General features: G+C 50.3%; 1 protein-coding gene and 1 long non-coding RNA gene across 3 annotated transcripts; one reads left to right on the top strand and one right to left on the bottom strand.

Annotated features, from left to right (window-relative positions):
* Nucleotides 1–185: 185 nt before the first annotated feature.
* Nucleotides 186–20,291, bottom strand: TOR3A (torsin family 3 member A). 2 transcript variants are annotated; one of them, XM_063627541.1, is made up of 7 exons: nt 19,806–20,171; nt 19,143–19,256; nt 16,000–16,265; nt 13,803–13,981; nt 7,748–7,872; nt 6,860–7,028; nt 186–4,187 (listed from the first exon to the last, which is right to left on the bottom strand). In XM_063627541.1, the coding sequence occupies exons 1-7, from the start codon at nt 20,068–20,070 to the stop codon at nt 4,055–4,057; spliced, it is 1,251 nt and encodes a 416-aa protein (XP_063483611.1). In that variant the 5' UTR covers nt 20,071–20,171; the 3' UTR covers nt 186–4,054. The 2 variants fall into 2 exon arrangements, with proteins under 2 accessions (XP_063483611.1, XP_055111705.1); XM_055255730.2 differs by lacking the exon at nt 186–4,187 and having other exon boundaries at nt 5,995–7,028; nt 19,806–20,291.
* Nucleotides 20,255–20,817, top strand: LOC129469262 (uncharacterized). The gene is made up of 2 exons (XR_008652965.1): nt 20,255–20,371; nt 20,491–20,817. It is a non-coding gene; the product is annotated as an uncharacterized lncRNA (long non-coding RNA).
* The last annotated feature ends 4,643 nt before the right edge of the window (nt 20,818–25,460 follow it).

The raw sequence follows: 25,460 nt of genomic DNA, 5'->3' as shown, positions 1-25,460 counted from the left end.
CACTTTGGGAGACCAAGATGGGCGGATCACTTGAGGTCAGGAGTTTGAGACCAGCCTGGCCAACATGGTGAAACCCCGTCTCTACTAAAAATACAAAAATTAGCCGGGCGTAGTACATGCCTGTAATCCCAGCTACTCCCGAGGCTGAGGCAGAATTGCTTGAACCCAGGAGGCGGAGGTTGCAGTGAGCTGAGATCGCGCCGCTGCACTCCAGCCTAAGTGACAGAGTGAGACACGTTAAGAAGAAAAAAAAAAAAGATGATACCTTCATTTCTGACTCAATATCCTAGATCCAAAGGACGGAAAATTAGGGAAGGCTTCACCCTGTGGGATCAAGATAAGAAGATCCCATACTTCTCCCCAGGTAAGGAGTCCTATGGCACGTCATGATTCAAAGCTGACTTGGAATGGCAGAAACTGCTGAGAGGCCACCTTTGGAGATTTGTGCTTTCAAAAATGGGTTTCATGAGTCTCACAGAGGAAAAGACTTGTCAGCTGGGTTGATTTTGCATGATTATTGAACTAGAACTGGTAGACACAAGCTTCTCAGGTGGCAGTGGCCAGATCCTGCATCTGTGAGAATCCCCCATGTGAAGTGGTTTCCTGAGAGTGTTCACTTGGCAGTTGCTGCATTTCTCAAGCCCACCTGGCGAGGTCTCGCCAGACCCTTCCCTCCAAGTGCACTTACTTCTTCATCCCCATGTACATCTCTTAACTTTGAAATTGTTTACCTCTCCTAGAAAAATCTTACCTTTTAACCTGAGCAGAGTAGCAAAGCCCTGTTCACTCTGGCATGTTGAAGGGGAAAGGCCAGGCACAGCACTGTCCTCAGACCACACCATATCTGGAGCAGAATTGTGATACATGTCATCTATGTCTGTTCTGGAAGATTCTTTGCTCATCATTGTACTTGCATTAGCAAATTTTCAGGGTCCTACCTGTCACTCCAGGCTACTGAGCTGAACTCTCAGAAGCTGAGGTCTCCGAGCATGCTAAGTAACCTTTTAAGACACGCTGGAGGCAAACTGTCGAATGCTAGCAGGCTTTATGAAAGGAAATACAAGGAGTTTGTGTAGTCGGAACTTGCTTAGATTTGCTTCGGAATCTCAGAATGGGAGTTTTAAATCATGTAATTAGGCACCATAAACTTTAGTTGGAGAATGAGACTTAAATTTTCGCATATATATATATATATATATATACTTAATTTTCAGCAATTATAACACAATAAAAAGAATATGCAAATTGTTGTTTCAGAAGGTTTTGCAGGACTGGGAATGCTTTAGGGTCATCAACAGTAAACCTCAGATACTGTTCTGCACAATTCAGAAGTACCATACCAGGTATTGTGAGTGGCAAGAAGGCCAGGAGACAGAGATGTTTCTGGCAAATGAAGGCCAGGAAACAGAGATGTTTCTGGCAGATGAGGGCCAGAGAAACCAGCTCTCCTCCATTTTGACAGCAATTTTTCACTGTGGCCACTTGGACTCCATTATGTTTTGAGAGGAATTTCTTGAGATCTTGAGAAATCACCATGATTAGGCCAGTTGTCAATTAGTATTCAGAAACTAGAAAGAACAATGAGATACTTGTTGATGGTTCTTTAGGGCATATGTTTGAAACCCCTCTCATCTCAGATCTGTATAGCTGGTGTGTGTGCGTTTGTGTCCATAAGTGCACGTGCACTGCTGTCGTGCCCATGAAGAAAGGGGGAGTAAGTAAAAGAGGAATCACTCAGATCTTTCCTTGGATGAACAGCAGCAGCGTGGTTGGTGTGTTGACTGTGAACAGGCTGACTTAGCTGTTGACGTATACTCAGAACCCCCATCTCCTCCCAGACCCTGCAGTTTTTCTTCTCTTCAGTCTGATTCTCTAATGACTGTCACTGGACAAACCCCAGTTTTATGCTCGCTTAGGAAAAATAAGTTTAAACATTTCATGGTGGTTGACAGAACTTTGTCCCAAAACATGCGGATTCAGATTCTTTAAAACTCGTTGAACGTTTATACCAAAGGTCCCGCCCTGCAGGTGTGTATGTGGTGCACAGAGGGTGAGGTTTGGAGCATCGGGCACTGTATGCATTGCTAAGGGGACATAGTGAGACAATGTGGGATTTAACTAAAAACACATCAATCGTGGGTCACATTACCAGTGTTGTCAGGTATTTGTTCTTAATTGTTATTGTAATATATTTTCAGTTGTTTTTCTAATTTAATTCTCTCCATCTGTTGTCTGACTGTGAACTGCTAACAGTGTTAAACTTGATGTAAATAAATGAAGCCCTTGAAAGGGACTGCTCTCTCTGTCTTCTCACAAGGTTTGCCAAGTTGTGTTTTGTTTTAAATAAAGGTTGCAATATTTTATTGGCAAAGTAGGCTGGAGATTGGAGTGTTTCTCCCATGATTTAGTTGACAGAGAATCTAAGCAGCATTTCTTTCTCTCTACGTAATACAGATGTCTATAAGGTAAAGAAGCTGAAGCTGATTTTAGCAAGCATCCCTCTGGCACATTCTTTTTTTTTTTTTTTTTTTTTGAGACGGAGTCTCGCTCTGTCGCCCAGGCTGGAGTGCAGTGGCGCGATCTCGGCTCACTGCAAGCTCCGCCTCCCGGGTTCACGCCATTCTCCTGCCTCAGCCTCTCCAAGTAGCTGGGACTACAGGCGCCCGCCACCATGCCTGGCTAATTTTTTTTTTTTGTATTTTTAGTAGAGACAGGGTTTCACCGTGGTCTCGATCTCCTGACCTCGTGATCCGCCCGCCTCGGCCTCCCAAAGTGCTGGGATTACAAGCGTGAGCTACCACGCCCGGCCTTTTTTTTTTTTTTTTTTGAGACTGAGTCTTGCTCTGTCGCCCAGGCTGGAGTGCAGTGGCGCCTTCTCGGCTCACTGCAATCTCTGCCTCCCGGGTTCACACCATTCTCCTGCCTCAGCCTCCCTAACAGCTGGGACTACAGGCGCCCGCCACCACCCCTGGCTAAGTGTTTGTATTTTTAGTAGAGATGGGGTTTCACCATGTTAACCAGGATGGTCTCGATCTCCTGACCTCGTGATCCACCCGCCTCCGCCTCCCAAAGTGCTGGGATTACAGGTGTGAGCCACCACACCCAGCCTGGCACATTCTTTAGAATGTCCTCTGTGGGGGTGAATACTCATCCTTTGATGGATTACATTTTTGGAAGTGAACAAAAGGCATCATCTGGAGTCCAGGCTGCTGTGCATAAGGTGGGTAATGTGTTTGTTTGTGTGTCTTCAACATGAAGCGACTGTCAAGTGAAATTTAATTCTCTCAAAATCCATTCTGAGGACAACTCCAAGTAAGTTGTAAGTGTTCTGGGTCAATGCAGCATTTATGGAGTAGGTGTAGAACCTCACAGGATAACATGCTCTTCTTGTTTGACGTGGTCTCCAAGTTTTTATGAATGAGTTATTGCTTTTAGAAGTAACCTTAACAGGTATGGGTAGAATATACACAAGTTGTGCATACGTGAGGCCCAATTAAAATGGCTGGTAAGCAGCAGTTTATACACCTCCTCCCATTCCACCTTCAGTCCTTTTCTCCCACTCATTTTTGGTTGTCTAGAAAGTCTTTTTAGAATCTTGCAAGAATCTCTCAATGTGATTTGACTTACGATTTTTTTTTTTTTTTTTTTTTTTTTTGAGACGGAGTTTCCCTCTGTTGCCCAGGATGGAGTGCATTGGCACGATCTCGGCTCACCGCAACCTCCACCCCTGGGTTCAAGCCGTTTTTCTGCCTCAGCCTCCCAAGTAGCTGGGACTACAAATGCGTGCTACCGTGCCCAGCTAATTTTTGTATTTTTAGTAGAGATGGGCTTTCACCATGTTGGCTAGGCTGATCCCGAACTCCTGACCTCAAGTGATCCACCCGCCTCGGCCTTCCAAAGTACTGGGATGAGTTCGCCCACTGCCTAGACAGAGCCAGTTTATCAAGACAGAAGAACTGCGATGGCCAAAGAATAATTCACGCAGAGCTGGCTGTGCGGGAGACCGGTGTCTTGCTACTCAAATAAGTCTCAGAAAACTTGGGGATCAGAGTTTTTAAGGATAATTTGGTGAGTAAAATCGTGGGGAATCGAAGCTGTTCTCTTCTGCTGAGTCAGTTCCTAGGTGGGGGCCACAGAACTGGTTGGCAGGTCCAGGTGGGGCCATGTGGTTGTTAGAAATGAAAAACCTGAAAAGACATCAAAAAGGCCAATCTTAGGTTCACAATAGTGACGTTAACCTTCAAGAGTAATTGGGGAAGTTGCACATCTTAGGACCTCTAGAATAATGGCTGGTAAGAATTCCAGTTCCTCTCATCTTGACCTGGTGGCCTTTCATTTGTTGTACAAGAACAGTTTAGCCTTTTGGGAAGGGCTATTTAAACAAACTACACAAAAATCCTTCCCAAAGCTAGTCTGACCTATGCCCAGGAATGAACAAGGACAGTTTAGAGGTTAGCAACAAGATGGGGTCAGTTAGGTCTGATATGTCATTCATAGTTTTCTCAGTTTATGAATATTGCAAAAGCAGTTTCATAGGCACTTCATAAAGATGAGCTCATGTCATCCAGCAACCCTGTGAGGTAGGTGCGGTTATGCTGCAGTGCACACTGAGGCTAAACTGCTTTCCCATTGGCCTCACAGTGTTCAGTGATGGAACCATGGCTCCAGCCCCGGCAGTCTGGCCAGAGAATGTGTTTGGAACCACTATATTCTGCTGCTTGTCTTGGTTCCCAAGGTGGGAGGTTCAGATCTTCTATTTAGGACACCAAACACAGCTGGCCGGTGCTGGAACGAATGCCACCTGTTCTGTCCCTGAGACTTACCCTTTAACGAGTGTATTCAGTGTGTTTAGAGCCTGGTGTGCAGTAGCGTCGGGTGGCCTACATCTTCTGGGATGCTTGAGACGGAAGACCTGTGAGTAAGTAGCTAACACTGGCTCCATCTGATCGTACCGTTAGGCTGAGTTCACTTTTATGCCTTGAGTGGTATGAAACTAAAACCCTTTTATTTCATTGATTTGAATATTTGAGTACCTAATGTGGCTCAGGGTAGGTACTTTCTAACCTTGAAGCAGTTGAGTAAATGAGCACTATAAACTGTTGAATGTGGGAGAGACAGAAGTGTTTCATTTTATAAGAACTAAAGGAGAGAGGGTCGAGGAAGGCTTTTATTTTTTTACTTTACTTTGAGATGGAGTTTCGCTCATCACCCAGGCTGGAGTGCAATGGTGTGATCTCGGACCATTGCACCCACCACCTCCCGGGTTCAAGTGATTCTCCTGCCTCAGCCTCCCGAGTAGCTGCGACTATAGGTGCATGCCACCTCACCTGGTTAATTTTTGCTTAATAGAGATGCGGTTTCACCATGTTAGCCAGGCTGGTCTTGAACTCCTGATATCAGGTAATCTGTGAGGAAGGCTTAAATTAAGAAAGGACATGAGATGATGACAAATAGAAAAGACAGAAAAGCCTAGGCACAGTGACTCACGCCTATAATCCCAACACTTTGGGAGGCTGAGGCAGGAAGATAGCTTGAGCACAGGAGTTCCAGACCAGCCTGGGCAACATAGTGACACCCTGACTCCATATGTGTGTATAATATATAAAAAACATAGGGAAAAAAGGCCTGTGTTATTCCAGAGGCATGGGAGAAGAACCAAGAAAAGGGGAAAGGCACATAATGAACACTGTGTCTAGGCACAGTGCCATTTAATCCTCAAAATCACTGCTTTCCTTTTTACAGCTGAGAGTACAGGAGTGAACATTTTCATATATAAGAGCAAAGTGCTGTGGAAGCCTCTTCAGTAGGAAGTAAGTTGGCATGACTTGGCTTCACTGATGTGGTCCCAAAGCAAACTGACTAGACAGGCAGACCAGTCACATACCCTGCCAGCTCCGAGTGTGCCAGCATCCACCCTGTCTCTGCCAGGCCTTATCAGGATTACCCAGTGTTTGAAATTTCCCTAGGTCTCAGAAACAGAAAGTAGGCCAAGGATTTTAGAAAAATCAAAAATTTTAATCTTTACATATAACATGTCAAGACCCCCCAATTGTCTTTGAAAAGGTCCCTCCCCCCCCCCCAAAATCTGTAGACCGTAAGTCTTGGCCTACACTGACCTGATTTGTAAAATATCTTCCTCTGTGTACTTTTCCCTTCAGCCTCGGGCTCTTGGCTGATTCGCTCACAACAGAAGCAGCTCAGCTTTCCTCTGGGAGTACCAATTTGAAAGCCCACCAGCCCGCAAACCTAGAGTGTACTCTCCACCCCTGGGTCACAGAACTTTGTTCTCCCCAGCTCTGTAACCCAAGGACCCTACAGCCTCTGAGGCCTAACACACAAGCTCTTCCTTGCAGAAGAGCTGAGATGCTAAGGAGACCATCTGGAGTGTCATAATAAGCCCTTGGGATTTGCTGAGCTCCCACATGGCTTTCTTCAACCACCTGGCCCACTTTCTTCAACCACATTCCACTCTGGAATGCGTGTCTTTAAGGCACCAAGTGATCTTAAGAATGGGCTCTGTTTTTGAATTCAGCAATTTAAGTTCCTATCTATCTATCTATCTTAGTGGGACCTCCAAAAAAAAAAAAAAGAAAAAGGATTGGCTCGGCTTCTAATGTAAGGCCTGCCTTTTACACACCAGTTGTGTGTTTGTTAGTGGCTGCTGGATGCCAGTCCACACCCCCTCAAACACCTCACAGTCCCAAACGGGGTGCTCCTACAGGTCCTAGGGTCCTGTTAGTGGAAGAAAGGCAGCTCCAGGAAGTCTTCCCCTAGCCTTCACGACAGGAAGTAGTTAATCCTCTGGGAAATAGACTTGCAGCCCTGGGAAGAAAAGAGTTGTTCCTCCTTGGGGACATACACCATCATCTGGGCTATTTCATCCAGTGTCTCTTCTTTATACAGGAGCTCCTGGCTCAGGAAGGCATCCCGTGCACACAGCCTCACGTGACGGTACTCCAGTGGCAGGAAGGGGATGAAGTAGTCAATCAGGTTTTCCTTCACAAGACAGCTGTGGCCAAAGCCATTGTCTGAAATCAAGACCAAAGTTACATGGTGTCTGACCTAGGACTGAACCTAGCTGGAATTTAGGGGGAGTGGGGGTTGCTGTTGGTTTCTTTGAAACAGGGGCTTGCTCTGTCAACCAGGCTGGAGTGCGGTGGTGAGATCTGGGCTCCTTGTAGCCTCCACCTCCTAGGTTCAAGGGATCCTCCCATCTCAGCCTGTGAGTAACTGGGACCACAGGCGTACATCACCACACCTGGCTGATTTTTATATTTTTTCTAGAGATGGGGTTTCACCATGTTGGCCAGGCTGGTCTAGATCTTCTGGACTCAAGTGATCCGATCCGCCCGCCTCAGCCTCCCAAAGTACTGGGATTACAGGTGTGAGCCACCACACCTGGCCCCAACTGAAGGGCTGGGTGAGGTTGGATCTCATTTCTCAACTCCAGGAGTGCTGTCTGCAGCATATGTCAAGAACTCTACAGCTGTGTCTCCTTTAGGTAAAGTCTTGCAGTGAGACTCAGGCTTCAGAGACCACTGCGCCTGTTCTTGGGGCCAGTGCAAACTACTATTTCCAAGCATTTCCAGAAAAGGAGCTCAGGCTTTCTTACCACTTTTCTTGTGCCTACCCAAGGTTGACAATGTGAGATGATTATAGTCTGCCTTCTGTGTTCCCAGGTACCCTGTCTGCTTCATATATCACCAGCTGTGGCTCTCACCAGAGACATATTGAATCAGTTACTTACCTATGGTCTCCACAATCTCCGCCTGGAGGTGGGGCTCCAGATGTTCCATCGTAATTTCTTCCCGGGACCATCCAGCCTTGAGCAACTTTAGGACCACTTCATTGATTATATCGCCCCTGAGATTACTGAAAGAGACAAGAGCTTGTTAACCCATTTGTTTATATTTAGCTTCCATATATGTTATCTCACCGCTGAAACCAATGCATTGGTGCCTGGAAGAATAGAGGCTGAGGGGCGTGGACCTTCTCTCTCTCTCCCAGGAGACCTTGTCACAACCTCACAACCCAAAGGTCTGCACAGAAAAGACACTGTCCAGTTTTGCCACCCATTCTCTCTTGTTCCCTCTTGACACACACTTACTGAGACTGTGCTAAATCCAGGGAGCATGAAAAGATGGTAAGATGTGGTTCTTTACTTCTGTGTGGTCTGAGGGGCATCCGTGTATTCGGTTCCAGGACAGCGTGGCAAGCGCTAATGGAGGAGTGACTGAGTTCTAAGGAGAAGGCTTCGGAGGGAGGATGAGGCTTCTGAGCAAATAAAGACCAAGTAGTGATCATCAGACACTTGGCAAGGAAGGGATGTGTCCAGGCCTGGGTGCACCAGGGGAGCACAGGCATGAAAGGCTGGCCAAGGCCAGGGTGAGGAGGCCTTTGTCTGCCATGTACATGGACTTGAGCTTATGGACCACGAAGAAGGGATGGAAAGAAGGATTTAAGAATTAGTTATGGAGGCACAAGTGAAAAACCCTGTAACTGATGGATGTGAGAAGTGAAAGGAGGTCATCAAAGAACAAGTGTTAGCCTCAAGCTGCTTGCTGTCCCCCTTAACAAGTGGAACACGGAAGGGTGGAGATGAAAGCTTGGTTTTACACACGTTTGAGTGTTTTTTGCTTGCCTGTGATCTCTCTCAGGTTGTGATATCACTGGGCAACTGGAATTACGGGTCTGAAGCACAGAAAGTGATTTGGGTTAGAGATAGGAGGGAGAAAGGGGATAAGGAGAGAAGATGCAACCGTAGAGCCACCAGCAGGGAATCTGGAGGTAGTGGAGACTTGGACTTCCTCTGCCCTCCACAGCCCAGGCATACTTCTCCCCCACCTCACTGCACTTTCCTCCCCTCCCTCGGCTGCAGCCTCAGCCAGCTCCACCAGCTCCTTAAACCAAGGCCTTGCCCATCTCCACATCAATGCATTTGCACTTCCCCGTGCCTTCTCTCTGTTTAGAGACAGAGTCTTATTCTGTCCCCCAGATTGGAGTACAGTGGCGTGATACAGCAGCCTCCACTTCCCCAGGCTCAGCTGATCCTCTCACCTCAGCCTCCTAAGTAGCTGAGACTGCAGGTACATGCCACCCTACCCAGCTATTTTTTATTTTTTTTTCTTGAGACGGAGTTTCACTCTTGTTGCCCAGGCTGGAGTACAGTGGCATGATCTCAGCTCACAGCAGCCTCTGCCTCCCGGATTCAAGAGATTCTCCTGCCTCAGCCTCCCAAGTAGCTGGGATTACAGGCACATGCCACAATGCCCAGCTAATTTTGTAGTTTTAGTAGAGACAGGGTTTCACCATGTTGGCCAGGCTGGTCTCGAACTCCTGACCTCAGCTGATCTGCCCGCCTCCCAAAGTGCTAGGATGGCAGGTGTGCCCGGCCCTATTTTTAAAATTTCTTTGTAGAGACAAGGTCTCACTATGTTCCCCAGGCTGGTCTCAAATTCCTAGGCTCAAGTGATCCTCCCACCTCAGCCTCCCAAAGTGTTGGGATGACAGGCATGAGCCACTAGGCCCGGCCTCCCTTGCATTTTCCTCAGGTCCAGCAGAATGAGGGAGGGTAAAGGACAGGGAAGGCAGGTGGCAGGTTAAGGAGTGGGGAACCAGTATCTCCATCTCTTTCCCTCCTTACCCAGCTCTGAAAGCCCCCGTGACACACACCAGTATATTAACTCACTCACATCTTTGCTCATTTAGCCTGTGACCACACCCTGTTGACTAGGCTCCATGGGGGCTCCTGGGACATGAGGGGAGCTGTGTGGTTCTCTCCCTCCCTGCCTCCACCATTGGGCAGAGGCTAAGGCTGGGCAGGCGTCGTTCCCTGCCACGCAGGTTAAGCCGGGACTGCCAAGTTATCTAGCTAGGTGCCTCATCGTAGGGGGAGGTGCCAATGTGTCTTTCACAGCCAGAATTTACCAGGGGCTGAGAGCTCCCAGCTGGAGGAGCCCGGCAGGAACAAGGGCCATGTGCAGTGCTTGCTCAAGGTCAGTTGCTCAGCCAGGCTTCCCCCAGGGAAGCTGCTCACAATACTCTTGCACTTGCTGACACTGCCCCTGCTGCAGGAAGGCCTCCAGGCACATGACCTGTGCACACAGGAGCAGCCACAGCTGGATCAGCTGAGGCAAGACCCTGCTGCCAGGGCGTTGCCCCATCCTGCATTCCCCACAGGAGGCAGGTAGCACTGTTTACCTTGGCAGGGGCTGGAAGGCAGGATCCAGGGTGCTGTGAAACCCCACACGGGGATACTCCCTCACCCCGTCCCAGGGGCACGGACTCCAGGGCCTTCTCCGTTCTGTAAGGTGCTTACATGGGTAAAGAGAGGTCCCATCGCATGGGGCAGGAAGCTTGGCCTGTTTATTTCTGTAACCCCAGTGCTATGCGCGTATCAGGCACTCAGCCTTTAGTAAATAAAGGGACATCTCTGCACATGTGTCTGCGCCATCTCCACCCTTCTCAATCTCTCCTGTTTTGGCCCATAGCCAAAGTCCCTTTTCTTCCACCACTTTACAGGCTTTAATCTCACCCACTGACCCATAACCTGGGGCCCCTCTCTACACACCGCCGCTCCCGTCTTCAGGACCACCACTCTGGCACCAGCGTTCTACATTTAGACACTGTCTTTCTGGAGCACCTCAATTCCCTTCTACAGCCTCCCAGGTCACCTGCTGACCTGGGTCACTGGGACGTCTGGAGGGGCCAGGGGGTACCTCTCTCAACCAGCCCTCATCCCCCGTCTCCAGCCCCTGCCAGGGCTGATCTCACCAGCCCTTATGCCTAAGACCCCAAAGTAAGGGGACTTAAGTCCTCACCAGAGACAACTGGCTGTTACTGCTAACAAACCCCATGCTAACTGCTACGTCTTTCCCAAAGAACAGACATAGATTCAATCATCTCTTTGAGCCTTAGTGTCCTCACTTATAAAGTCACGACTGGACCAATCTAAGCTGTCCTCTCAGTCAACAGGCAGCCAACAGACACTGGGGGCTGGGGCGCAAGGCCCACGACTCCACACATAATTTCTATTTGTGTAGTTCTGTAATTTTTCAAAGTACTTTCTATCCTTTTCCTGACAACAGCACAAAGGAAACAGGCTTTAATTACCCTTGTCACTTTACAGCTCCCATGAGAACAGGGCAGCAGCTCCGATCACAGAGTTCCATGTTCCTGTCCTGCCGCGTGAGCCCATTCCTGCAGCCTTCTATACTTGGCAGAAGTGGGCGAAGTAATGTTACTTTCCTGGTGCCCAGCCACCGGCCCCAATTCCCTGGCCCGGATGAAGGACAAGCTCTGAGCACTCAACTCCCTGCTTCAGCTTCCACCTCCTCTCTCCTGCCACCAGGGGGAGGCCAGCAAAGCCACTGGCAACTCACTTCAAACAGCAGGTTTAGGATTTATTTCAGAATTAAACTGCTGCTCTTCCTGCAGTATGACTTGGTCACTCTAGCAGTTTGAATCAGCTGTGCTTTTCTTTCACACCTTAGAATCCTTATTACAATGGATGATTAATTGAAGCTCATTATAGAAATCAAATCCAGAGACTCCAATATCAACAGTGTCTCCTCCCAGCCATCGCCGGACTACCTGAGAACTTGAGGTTGAGAGGCTGCCGCCCTGGACAGCCTGGAGACAGACTATGTCAGCCCAGCCCTCGGCTGGAGGGGGGACCTCTGGCTCGTAAAGGCTGGGCACAGGCCCACACCAGAGCCACTAGAACCCAAGGCCACATCTTTTTAATGTGCCCTTTACATCCTTCTCAAAGGCTCCTGGGGGACCTCCCCACCCTGCTGCGGCATGGAGGAGTCTGGCAGGCGCCGCCCCACCCCGCCCACAACCACGTGGCCTCGGACAGTCCACTGAGGCTGGGTCACTGTGGGAAAGGACAGGCGGCTGGCGAGGGGCTGGAGGGTGCTGCTGTCGGGTCGACAGCCAAAATACTACAAAGGCTAACATTTGCCTGGAGACTGCAGGGTCAACGGGTCACATTAGGCAATCATGGCCCAGGTGAGGTTTTCCAAGCTGAGAAGTGGGTGGGAGAGTCTGCATGGCCGGCACCACCTGAAGCTGGGAGACCCCTGTCTCGGGGAGAGGGAGGAGGAAGACACTCGCGCAAGTGAGATCCCTGTGGAGGCAAAAGGGAGGCCCGAGGCTGGGTCACCATGCTTTGCTCCGTGCTGTGGGAAGGAATGGTTTCCGCATCGGTGGTTCAGAGGGTCCCCTGGACTCCCCAACCCAGGGCTCAGGTGGAGAAACCACAGAGCACCCAGGTGACTCCTCTGTTCAGGCTCATCTGCATGTTGCCGCCTCCACCTGACTCTCTGTAACAGGAGGAGAGGTGAGCCCGGCTGCCTCCGAAGGTGGGAAATAAACAGTACAGAACGTGGGGATAAAAACTAATTGGAAGAATGTACTGTCCTCACCTCCTGGTTCTGGGCACTCAAATCATGCAAGAGATCTCTCTCCTCTTAAAAATCACCCTGGGCGCCCCACTCCCCTCCCACTTAGCAATGCATTTTAAGTCTCCACAGCTTCACCTACAGACCAGGAAGGGCTTCCCGCCACCAGGTTCAAGTGATTCTCCTGCCTCAGCCTCCCAAGTAGCTGGGATTACAGGCGCCTGCCACTACACCCTGCTAATTTTTGTATTTTTAGTAGACAGGCTGGTCTCGAACTCCTGACCTCAGGTGATCCACCCGCCTCGGCCTCCCAAAGTGCTGGGATTACAGGCGTGAGCCACTGTGCCTGGCCCGTTTCACTTCTTCTTGTGAATCCACACTGAAACTAGATCTACCCTCTACAGCTCAACCCTTCACCCCTCCACACTCCCCAAGCTAGGATGAAAATCAGCATCCCCTCACCAACTTCCCCATCCTCACAAAGTGCACCCTGCAGCTTGGGAAACCCCCGCAGCAAGCAAGTGCTCGCCAGGGGAAGGCGAGGCCGCAGTGGAGTTGGGAAGGGAGCAATCGGTTTGACTCCTACCGAGGCTCGAGCTGTTGTGAAGCCTTCAAATTGGGTCAACAAGGGCCCAAACTCGACTTGTAACAGACACAGGACTCCCCCAGTTGGAGCCTCCGCAAAAAGATGAGGTTGGACAAGTTATTCCTAAGTTGGCTTCCCGCAAAGACATGTCAACGAAAGCACAGAACTGCAGTGCAGTGATTCAGTGACTGGGTCCCGCATGGTAGTGTCACAACTGAACTACAGGTACTCAGAGGAAGCATGGGTTTCTCTCAGCCCGTATACCCTGGATTTTAAGCCAGTGATGACTTCTCATGATCAGAGAAGAAACAGACCTTCCAAGGCTGGAGGAAGAAATGGCCGTGTTGGACTTGATGGGAGACTATGCCATTCTCTAACCAGGCTTGCCTTGGGAATTTGTTTCAAAAAATCTGTCACCCAGATTGGAGTGCAGTGGCCCGATCTCAGCTCACTGCAACCCCCACCTCCTGGGTTCAAGCGATTCTCCCACCTCAGCCTCCCGAGTAGCTAGGACCACAGGCACATGTCACCACGCCCAGCTAATTTTTGTATTTTTTGTAGAGATGGGGTTTTGCTATGTTGCCCAGGTTGGTCTTGAACTCCTGGACTCAAGGGACCCGGCCGCCTTGGCCTCCCAAAGTGCTGGGATTACAGGCGTGAGCTACCACAGCTGGCTGCTGCTTTCTGTACCAGAGTTTGTGCTGTTTTTTCTTGAGGAAAGGTTCTGAACCTGGGGGCTCGTGGAAGCCTCCACTGCCAGCTAGTATCTTCCCCTCCCCCAGCCCTCCTGACTACTGTTCCCCAGAACCCACCTGAGAAACAGAAAGATAGTCCATGGAGACTCAGCCCTGTGGCCCTCAGGGGCCCGGCGTTCTAAGTGTGGCCCAAGGACCTCCAGCAGCCCTGGGTGCAGCTTCTCGGCTTCATCGAAGATGAACAGGGTCTGGCGGCAGAGCTGCTGCGTCCCCCGAATCTGGCCCGTCAGCTGCTCCTGCATGGGATATAGGGAGCAGCTGGGGAAGTGGCGACTCCTTCCACCTCCGGCCTTGAGGGCGTGGTTTCCCCTGGGCATGTCCAATGGACCCCCTGGGGCTGGGTTTCCCCCTCCTCGAACCTATCAAATCCAAGCTGTTGGGGAGGGCCTAGGACATTTGCATCTGACCAGTTCCCAGGTGATTCTCAAGCACCCTGAGGGTTGAAAGCTAAACAAGGTGAAGCCAGCCTGGGGACTAGGAGAGAGCCTAGAAAGGAGTGGGGAGAAGCCCTTCTGCCCTTGAGAAGGGGCCCCTGCTCCAGCCCTGCTCTCTCCTCTCCAGGACTAAGTCCCATCCAGGAGCTAACAATGTCCACACTGCCTGCGAAATTTCATTACTTCTACAACAAAAAAATCCAGGCGCAACTTCCCTGTTTAAGCTCAGGGTCTATTCCCAGGGGTGGGTAGGAGTTGGGCTTTCATACAGGGGTGATGGGCAAAGAGAGGCTCATGTGCCCAGAGGCAGCCACAGTCCCCTGCCCTGAACTCCCGGGGGCAGAGCGCCCACTGGCACCCTGGCTGGGTCGAGATCTCAGGGGAGCAAGCCTGCTGAAGGACTGACTGGGCCCAACTTCGCTCCTGCAAGGGGCTGTGGAGGGTTCCTTGCCCCAGGCAAGACAGTAAACCCTCAAGTGAAACAGTAAACATCTCAAGTGAAAAGATGGTTCTTTGCAACGTTCATCAAAATGGACAGGGAATATATTATTCAGGGCCAGCTCCCACCCTAGAGCCCACACTCCCTGTCTACTGGGTGCACCTGCGTGGGGGAAAGTGAGGTGCAGGGCTGTGCACATGCCAGTTTTCACAGCGGGGAAGCTGGGGCCGCAGCAGTCTTGCCACAGTCTAAGCCAGATAGTTCTTCCTGGAAAGGCCCAGCTCAGCCTGCCCCTGCCCTCCAAAGCCATATGGAAACTGCCAGGAGACGCGGGCAGTCTCTGTCCTCAGACGCTGACATAATCTTCCCAGGTGACCACATTCCAAATATTAAAACAGAAAGCCAAAGACAGGTGCAGTCAATTCTGTCAGGCTCTTCCGGTATGTTTTCAATACTACATGGCTGAATTAGTAGAAGAAACCCAAAATGGCAGAACAGCCAAGGAAATTTCTGTCCATCCACTTGCTGGTATATAATAAGCTGATACGGGAAGCCATGAAAAAATCAGGTAAGATAGGATAGGCCTGTTTTCTTTTTCTTTTTTTTTTTTTGAGGCGGAGTCTTGCTCTGTTGCCCAGGCTGGAGTGCAGCAGCACGATCTCGGCTCACTGCAAGCTCCGCCTCCCGGGTTCACGCCATTCTCCTGCCTCAGCCTCCCGAGTAGCTGGGACTACAGGCGCCCGCCACCACGCCCGGCTAATTTTTTGTATTTTTAGTAGAGACGGGGTTTCACCATGTTAGCCAGCATGGTCTGGATCTCCTGACCTCGTGATCCACCCGCCTAGGCTTCCCAAAGTGCTGGGATTACAGGCATGAGCCACCACGCCCGGCCAATAGGCCTGTTTTTTAAAAAGGCAGGATATGCTTTCTGTCCAACGTAGTTACAGTGACAAAGAGCCTGGGGATAGGTTCCGCGCCAAAGGCAGCACATAAAATGCTACCTCTCCTTAGCTGACAAGGGTGTGTCTGTGTGGAGAGTCTGACAGGTTTTGCTTTTCTCTGTCCTACACTGCAGTCTGTGACATTTCACTGCTTCTACAACAAAAATCAACATGCAGCGTCCCTGCGTTAAGTGCAGTGCCCAGCCTCTCGAGTGTGGCTGTTTGGGGACAGAGCAGGGGGTGGTGTTTGGAACGCCAGTCTCCTCCAGATGCTCAGGGCCTCTGTGAGGAGTGGATGGAGTGAGTGGCTCTGTCACAGTTTCTGCCACCTGTCCCCACCTCCCCAGGCTTCTCCAGAGCCCACTTCCTTGCAAGGAAGGGCTGGCAGAAGGGTCTCCCTCCCAGCACAGAGGCGTCACCCCAGCCCTGGTCGGCCTCACCTTGTACAGGTCCACATATTTGGGGTGAGGAAAGTGGAAGGTGGCGATGAACATCCTGACACAGTCACTCATCAGCCCGTCCCGATACAGGCTCTCCACCAGCATCCGTGCCACGAAGTTCTTGCCTGTGCCAGACCAGCCGTGGAACGACAGAGCAAGGGCCTTGTCTGGCTGGGGCGTCTCTAAGTAGCCCCTCACTGTTCTTAGGACCAGCTGCCGGACCAAATGCTGGCCATGCAGCCGCACGTTCAGGTCCCACTCTAAGCCTAAGGACAGGAAAGAGGTAGTCACAGCAAAAGGCACACACAGGCCCATCCACCACAACAGCCAACAGCCCAGAAACCAAGCAACTCTGAATCTCTCTCGGGTGGAATCAGTTACTCCTCCTGTTTGGCCTTAGAATAAGAAGCCAGAGGGCAGACTTTGTAGCAGAAGGGATTCAAGGACTACTTTTTTTTTTTTTTTTTGAGATGGAGTCTTGCTCTGTCACCCAGGCTGGAGTGCAGTGGCGCAATCTCGGCTCACTGCAACCTCTGCCTCCCTGGTTCAAGTGATTCTCCTGCCTCAGCCTCCTGAGTGGCTGGGATTACAGGTGCCCGCCACCATGCCCAGCTAATTTTTGTATTTTTAGTAGAGACAGGGTTCACCATGTTGGCTAGGCCGGTCTCGAACTCCTGACCTCGTGATCCGCCCGCCTCGGCCTCCCAAAGTGCTGGGATGATTACAGCTGTGAGCCATTGCGCCCAGCCTCAAGGACTACTTTTTGAAGAGTTTGGGAAATCAAGATGGGACTCAGGGAGAGAGTGGAATCACCCTTCCTGAAGATCCTGCGGATACCCAGAACAGTCGGCACAGACCTGTCTAAGGAGGAACCCTGTCCCCCATGTCCTGGGGCTGCTCCCATCCCTTGGTTTCAGGGCTCCCTGTTTTATGGAGAAGACTGATTTTATTCATTCTCATTCAATTCAGCCAACACTTGGTGAGAGCAGCTCCAGTGTGCAAAGCCTTCTGCTATGCCTAACTTCCTCCTCTCAGACGTGAGGTTGTAGGATTTGGAGATGGTGCTACCAGGAGCCACAGTGGAGACAGGGAGGATGTGCTGCCAGCTGTGGGTGAGCATTCCAAATCCAGGATCGATTGGTTGAACACCTTAAGCCAGCCCAGAGTAGGTATTCTGGAGCCTTGGGAGGTCAAAGTCTATGATAAAACATTGAGGGTATCACACATTGCTCCAAAAGTAGTAGTGACATAGAAGAAAATTAACATTTGCTGCTTTTTTCTCTGTATTCAGAACTGGGCTAAGTGTTTTACATTTAGTCTTCACAATTCTGCAAGGCAGGCATTATTATTTCCATTTAAAGCTGAGGAAACTGGCTGGGCGACGTGGCTCACACCTGTAATCCCAGCACTTTGGGAGGCTGAGGAGGGCGGATCACGAGGTCAGGAGTTTGAGACCGGCCTAGCTAACATGGTGAACCCCCTCTCTACTAAAAATACAAAAATTAGCTGGGCATGGTGGTGGACACCTGTAATCCCAGCCACTCGGGAGGCTGAGGGAAGAGAATCGCTTGAACCTGGGAGGCAGAGGTTGCAATGAGCCAAGATCACACCACTGCACTCCAGCCTAGGTGACAGAGACTGACTTGGTCTCAAAATAAATAAGTAAAAAATAAATAAATAAAATAAAATACAGCTGAGGAAACGGACACTTGGGAAGGACTCTTCAGTTTGCTAGCAAGGAAGAGGCAAGACTAGGAATCCAGTGGAGGGGCTCCGATTCCCTGGCCAGAACAATTTGGATATCCAGGCCCTTGTCGAACGACAGGCATGTTGAGGGCAGAAAGTAACTTGCTAATTGCTACCTAGGGTCTTATCCAAGTCAGCAGTGATCCAAATTCAGACTTCCTGACCTGTGTGTAGTCCTATCTTCTGTCCTGAGTCAGACTGTGTCCCTAAACACACTGTGTTATTGGCATTTTGGCCAATTAAGTGACCTAAATCTCTGGGGTGGGCCTCATTTATGGAGATTGAAGGAGCTGGGATCAGGAGAACTCTGGGCAAGAAATTGCTCCTGGGGAAAAGAGAGGAAGCTTTTGCAAATGTCTGAATAGGTTTCAGAACATGGGGCCAAAGATCACCTTGTGAGAGTGAAAATGCAAATCAACTGCAATATGCAAATCAAGCCACCCAAACTAATTAGAAAATACTGATGCCATGGCGCAGTGGCTCACACCTGTAATCACAGCACTTTGGGAGGCCAAGGCGGGCAAATCACAAGGTCAGGAGTTCAAGACCGGCCTGGCCAACATGTTGAAACTTCCCTGTCTACTAAAAATACAGAAATTAGCTGGACATGGTGGCAGGCACATGTAATCCCATCTACTCGGGAGGCTGAGGCAGGAAAATTGCTTGAACCCGGGAGGCGGAGGGTGCAGTGAGCCGAGATTGCACCATTGCACTCCAGTGTGGGTGACAGAGCAAGACTCCGTCTCAAAAAAAAAAAAAAAAAAAAAGAGAAAAGAAAAGAAAGGGACACTTTTAATCACAACCCAGAATTTCTGATCAGTTCTCTCACTGGATAGTTCCAGCCCCCTCTGAGAGTTAGCTGTTTCTGTTTAGAGTGAAACAAGGTGCTCTGGGCCCGACTCTACTAAAGATCAAAGGAGATGTTGGATTATGAGTTAATCCCTGTGAAACTCTTAGCACAGTGCCTGGTATGTATAATAGATATTAGCTATTCTCTTCTCCTTGGAAACGCTCTCAGGGATGCAGGAGGACATGGTGAGGGGTAGGTAGCAAATGAGCAGAGGAAAACCTGTTTAGACAGGGGACATACGGTGGTAATGAGGGGCCTGTTCCCTCCTCCCAGCTTAGCTGAGTGTGATGTGTTCATGGCATTCCCATGGATCCTCAAGATCCACGAAACAGCTCAGTTTGCCTGGGCTATTTAGCTAGAGGCTAAAAAGGGGCTTCCCTGACTCGAGCATTTGGTACTCCCTCAAAACTTCCCTCGGACTGTGGCAGTTCCTGCTTGTGGGGAGGCTGGGCAGGATGACGAAAGGTCCCTTGCATCTAACCATTTCCCCTGGACTGCTTCCCTTCCCCACAGATCCCTAGCCCCTTGAAGCCATGCGGGGTCCAACCTGTAAAGTTGTTGGAGATTCTGCAATCCCCTCTGGGGCAGCAGTCTTTGAAGCTGCAGTACCACGTGGTCAGGAGATCCAGGTACCGCTGGCCCAACAGAGGAAGACGCCAGCCTGGAAAAGGTGGAGCCGTGAGACCGAGAGGAGACCATCCAGTGCTCGACAGTGATGCGGCAACCTTGCCACACAACTTGTCAGGGACAGAGGGACACCCAGAACTCAGATTCCAACTCCCAGCCCCGGCTTGGCCCACTGTCGGTCCTCAAGCCCTGCGTCCAAAAGCAGCAAGGGAGATAGCAGTCACCAGGCATGCCCACAGCGGACGTTCCCTAGAGCTGTCAAGAGCAGCACCTTCGAATAACGCCAGGGTGGGCTGGAACACGGTACAGGCGGTGCGAGAGAGTCTAGAAAGCGCGGGGATCGGGGGAGGCGGGGGACTGGAAGCCGGGCCCCAGGGGGCGGCGCCGGGGACGCGGGTGGGGCAAGGGCGGTGATGGGGCTCCGGGCTCCCGGCTACGCGGAGGCTGCCCCCGCCCACAGCCGGTACCCGCGGCTGAGCGGGGCAGACTGCGGGCCCGGATGTCGCCCCGGACAGGAGCGAGGCGACCACAGCCGCGCCCGGATCGCACTCTGCTCCGCAGGGCCGTGGGGACGGGGTCTTACCCAGGGGCCCCGCGGCTGCCTCCTCGTCCTCGTCACAATCGTCGGGCCACACCTGGCAGCTGAAGAGCGTCCAGTACCGCTTGGAGAGGGCACCGGCCGCCCTGAGCTGCTCCTGCAGGCGCTGGAAGCCCGGCCAGGCCCAGGCCGAGCCCGGCTCGTCGGTTCCCTCCCACGGCCTGGAGGCGCCGAGGGGCTCAGGCCCGCCCAGGAGCAGCAGCAGCAGCAGGAGAAAGGGCCAAAGCTGGCGCCACGGACCGCGAAGCATGGCCGGCCCCGAGCCGCGGGAACCTCCGGCTGCCGGCCTAGCCAGGATCCCTTAAGCCCGGGGCGGTCAGGCGGGGACCGCACTGCCTAGGCGGGCGTGAACCCGGGATTGGTGTTGCTGTGGCGACCGGGGGGCCGGGCTGAGTGCGTACTGGCAGCCTCCGTACACGTGACCCAGGCGGGAACCCGAAACCCTGTCTGGGGTCTTGAGAGGCAGTCCCGAGACTGACTTCAGGCCAGGTGCAACTAACTGGCTTCCAGGAAGCAGTTTATTCTGGGTCGTGATTGTAGTTGCAAAGAAGGTGAAATCAGGTTTTGAAATGGCCACTGTCAATCACTCCACTAGGACTTTCGGACGGCTCTGGTGGCCCATCAGAGGCCTACCGAATAAGGACACTCCTGCTCTGCCTCGCGTTTGCAGATCAACTTCCCACCCACCTGTTAGAGGAAGCCGGAAAACCGTCTCAGTCTGGAGCGTTAGGCAGGCCAGGGGAGTCAGCTGAGTGAAGAGGCCCTGGAAAGAAGGGCGCAGCTGGGTGCCTGTCTGGCCAAGGTTGCCCTGGCTCCTCCGCAGAGGGAAATGAAACCGCAGCAAAACACCAGCAGGTTTCCACAGTGGGAGTCCACGAAAAGCAAGAGGAAGCTGACGGGCTCCAGTCTGGAGGTGTTTGGATTTTGGAAACCCCCCGAGTCATGGGTAAATCATAAGGCGTCATGTCAATGTAATTATATCTCATAAAAAGCCGAAGTACTGTGTGCACTTTCTTGACTAGGTTTGCAACTTTCAAGTGCTGCGACTGAGCAGCCCATCCGACACCATTGGCAAAAGACTACAGGGCCTCTTTCCCTCAGCGCTCTCTTCTCCATAGCGAGGCGCATGGAGCAAGGCTGTTAGATTTCAGAAGAGCTTAATGCATTGTTTAAAATCACCTGGCTTACTTCAGCCAATGGCCAAAAAGCCGTCTTGTCTTAGGAGAAAACTGCTGTCTAGAGAGATCAGAGGACCTGGCTAATGTCATATTTAGTGGCTTTGAGGTTGGGCCCTCCAGACAGTAAGGTGAATACTAGCACCGTGTCTCACAAATGTCACAGGCAACTTGACTCATCTGTTCACCCGTCTCTTAGATCACACCCAGTGCCAGGTCTGCTCCATTCTCAGCAGCTCACCAAATTTGTGCCTTTCATTCAAACAGCTACAGAAACTAGATAAGCACCTTTGCTAGGACACGAGGTTGAGTTGAAAAGTAAAATGTTTATAGTGTCTCAGCCATTCAGTGTGATGTCAAAAACTTTTCATAGAGTAGCAGCCATGGCACCAGCCCAGCACTGTGTACATCAAGCTTGTGGAGTCCACCGGAGACAGTTAACAGCACATACAACACAGTGCTTACTGGAAAACCAAAAAAAATTAGGCCGCGCGTGGTGGCTCACGCCTGTAATCCTAGCACTTTAGAAGGCCGAGGTGGGCGGATCACCTGAGATCAGGAGTTCGAGACCAGCCTGGCCAACATGGTGAAACCCAGTCTCTACTAAAAACACAAAAATTAGCCGAGTGTGATCGTGCGCATCTGTAATCCCAGCTACTCAAGAGGCTGAAGCAGGAGAATGGCTTGAACCCAGGGGGCGGAGGTTGCAGTGAGCCAAGATGGTGCCACTGCACTCCAGCCTGGGTGACAGAGCAGGACTCCATCTCAAAAAAAAAAAAAAAAAAAAAAAGAGAAAAGAAAAGAAAAAAAATTCACTCACTCAACAAACGTCATTTGAGTCTGAATGGCAGTCTAATATAGTGATTACCATTTTCTATTTGTGAAACCCTGGGTGTTACTGAACCATCCCATGCCTGTTTCCTCACCTATAAAAAGGGATAATAAAATAGTCCCCTCATAGGGCTGCTGTGATTATTAAATGAGCTCATTCAATGAGCACATCATCAACACTCAATACGTGGCCAGTTTTATTTTTGTATCTACCCAGCCCTGGAGGAGGCTCTGGGTGGTCTACACAGGAGACGAGGATGGCTTTAGTTAATACTGGTGAAGTTTATAAGTGAATTTATGGTGAAAAAATTAATAGTAACAATAGTTTATTAAAACAATCCAAGTTTTAAGATGTGTGGAAAGAATTATCTCTACTTGGAACTTTCATGTAGGGCTACCTGCTCATTTCTGAGATGTTCTCACTTGGATTTAGCATCCCATGGTAAATAAAGTAGGTTAGCTGGGAAGTTCTTCGACAACCAACTTGATTTCAAGACATTTCTATTATTTATTTATTTATTTATTTATTTAGAGATGGAGTCTTGCTCTGTCGCCCAGGTTGGAGTGCAGTGGTGCAATCTCGGCTCACTGCAACCTCTGCCTCCCCGGTTCAAGCGATTCTTCCCCCTCAGCCTCCCGAGTAGCTGGGATTACAGGCGTTCACCACCACGCCCCCGCTTTTTTTTTTTTTTTTTTTTTTTGTATTTTTAGTAGAGACAGGGTTTCGCCATGTTGGCCAGGCTGGTCTCGAACTCCTGGCTTCAGGTGATCTGCCTGCCTGCCTGCCTTAGCCTCCCAAAGTGTTGGGATTACAGGCGTGAGCCACTGCGACCGGCCGACATTTTTTTCCAAAAAAAAAAAAAGAGGTAAACACTTTTTCACCAAAGAGTCAGTCCCGTGTAGAAACAATAAATCCAAACACCAGTTTCTAGACAAGTCTCTTGAGTATTTCAATAAATACTCCTTTCGGTCTCAGGGCTTGGAGGCTGTGCTCATTTTAAAGGTCTGGAAGCAGTATCTCATGGATGATGGGGACATCTAGAGGCTGCTGGGAAAACTACAGACAACTATGATTCTTTAGCAAGCATTACGGTGCTACTCAAATGCGGTTCCAGAACCCCACCACTGGCATCACCCAGGAGCTTGTCAGAAATGCAGAATCTCAGGCTCCAGACATACTGAATCAAAACCTGCACTTTAAGAAGGTCTTTCTGTGCAGGGAGCGGTGGCTCATGCCTGTAATCCCAGCACTTTGGGAGGCTGAGGCAGGAGGGTCGCTTGAAGCCAGAGTTTCAGATCAGCCTGGGCAACAAGCCTAGACCCCTTGTCTCTACCAAAAATAAAAATAAAAAATAAGCTGCGTGTGGTGGTACGCGCCTGTAATCCTAGCTACTTGAGAGGCTGAGGGAGGAGGATCACTTGAGCTCAGGAGTTTGAGGCTGCCAATGAGCTATGATTGTGCCATTGTACTCCAGCCTGCGTCAGAGCAAGGCTGTCAATCCAAAAAAAAAAAAAAAAGCCTAAGGCAAAATCGGCACACAACACCTTTATTGACATCATCTGAGTATGACCTAGCTTTACAACAGATATCTTCCCAACCCCACTGAAGGCAGTCAGACCCATCTGCCTTGGAAACACTGGGTCAAAAGCAAGTCTCGGCCTGGGACCCTGGCTCACGCCTGTGATCCCAGCACTTTGGAGGCCAAGGTGGGTGGATCACTTGAGGTCAAGTGTTTGAGACCAATCAGCCTGACCAATATGGGGAAACCCCGTCTCTACTAAAAATACAAAAATTAGCCAGGTGTGGTGGCATGCGCCTGTAGTCCTAGCTACTCGGGAGGCTGAGGCAGGCAAATTGCTTGAACCTGGGAAGCGGAGGTTGCAGTGAGCTAAGATCGCGCCATTGCACTCCAGCCTGGGCGTTGCAGCGAGATTTGGTCTCAAAAACAAAAACAAAAACAAAACAAAGGCAAGTCTCCATATTTAAATAACCCTGCGTGAGAAACAAACATTACAGGAGTGTTTCCCAGCTCATCTATGTTCCTTTAACATCTTTTTTTTTTTTTTTTGAGACGGAGTCTTGCTCTGTTGCCCAGGCTGGAGTGCAGTGGCGCAATCTCGGCTCACTGCAACCTCCGCCTCCCGGGTTCACGCCATTCTCCTGCCTCAGCCTCCCGAGTAGCTGGGACTACAGGCGCCCTCCTCCGCGCCCGGCTAATTTTTTGTATTTTTAGTGGAAACGGGGTTTCACCATGTTAGCCAAGATGGTCTCGATCTCCTGACCTTGTGATCCACCCGCCTCGGCCTCCCAAAGTGCTGGGATTACAGGCGTAAGCCACCGCGCCCCGCCCCTTTAACATCTATACAGCACTTGAGGTGGACTGAGAATGTCCTCTAGAGACAGGGCATACAAACATTTCCTAGAACAATGAGAAACCCCTGAAGCGGTATTTCTGGTGACCCAGATACTGAAAATAATACAGGCCCAGAAGGCCCTGTATCCACTAAGCAAATAGTTCTGCATTTCTGGAGTCAGGGGTTCTATACACACCTCGTCAAGCCTGGATGAATCTCCACTTTTTCAATGTAGGTCCTGCCTAACCCAACCCCTTCCAATCCCCACCTCCATGATCCTCTCCCGTTTCTTATTCTCACTGCAATTAATTTATATAATTCTTGAGGGACTTGGTGCCTCACAAGCATTTTTTTTTTTTTCTTTCTGCCAGGTCTAGACTGCAGGCTCTTTGAGGGAAAAGACAGTCACTATCATCTCAATGGTATACCACAGCTTGCAGCACAATGGCCCAGAGATCTACTGACAGACCAAATACCTCACAAATTGTGATTTAATACCATTATTCCTTGGGGCTTATACTGCAACTTACCTTACAAAACCCTACCCATGGAAATCCAGTGGCTATGACCGTTCCTACCTATTTTACAAAATGACGGCTGCTAAAATCAGTCTTATAAGCAAACATACTAGGTAAAATTACCCAGCAACAGAGCCCCACCCTCCCTACTCCCAGCTACCTTTTTCAAACTCTAATACCAGTCGTTCTGATATGCTTGAGAAGCAAATGAATCCTGAACTCTAGCCTGGAAAAGAATTTGTATGTGGTGAGTCAGTGAGATACACAGACCAGGCTCTACTAGCCTCCCACATGTATTCACGTACAAATGACAAAAACTAGCACAAATATGCTGGCAAATAAAATAAAAATCTGTTTTCGTTTTTTTTTTTTTTTTTTTTTGAGACAGTTTCACTCCTCGCCCAGGCTGGAGTGCAATGGCACGATCTCGGCTCACTGCAACTTCCACCTGCTGGGTTCAAGCAATTTTCCTGCCTCAGCCTCTGAGTAGCTGGGATTACAGGCGCTTGCCACCATGCCCAGCTATTTTTTTTTTTTTTTTTGAAGCTGAGTTTCACTCTTGTCGCCCAGGCTGGAGTGCAATGGCGCAATCCCGGCTCTCTGCCTCCCGGGTTCAAGTGATTCTCCTGCCTCAGCCTCCCTAGAGTAGCTGGGATTACAGGCATGCACCACCATGCCCGGCTAATTTTGTATTTTTAGTGGAGAAGGGGTTTCACCATGTTGGCCAGGCTGGTCTCAAACTCCTGACCTCAGGTGACCCA

Source organism: Symphalangus syndactylus, chromosome 12 (assembly GCF_028878055.3).
Source record: "Symphalangus syndactylus isolate Jambi chromosome 12, NHGRI_mSymSyn1-v2.1_pri, whole genome shotgun sequence".
Classification (NCBI taxonomy): domain Eukaryota; kingdom Metazoa; phylum Chordata; class Mammalia; order Primates; family Hylobatidae; genus Symphalangus; species Symphalangus syndactylus.
Note: the sequence above shows the minus strand (reverse complement) of the source record. Positions and strands in the feature narration are given on the sequence as shown.

Bases quoted from the DNA above. Each gene is read 5' to 3' on its own strand.
- TOR3A (XM_063627541.1), bottom strand. From the start codon at position 20,070: ATGCTTCGCGGTCCGTGGCGCCAGCTTTGGCCCTTTCTCCTGCTGCTG. The intron at 16,266-19,142 runs GTTGGACCCCGC...TCCTGTCCTTAG, and splicing joins AATCTCCAACAACTTTACAG to GCTTAGAGTGGGACCTGAAC. The intron at 4,188-6,859 runs GTATGTCCCCAA...ATGTCTTTTCAG, and splicing joins GAAATAGCCCAGATGATGGT to GTTTTTCATTTCTAACAACC.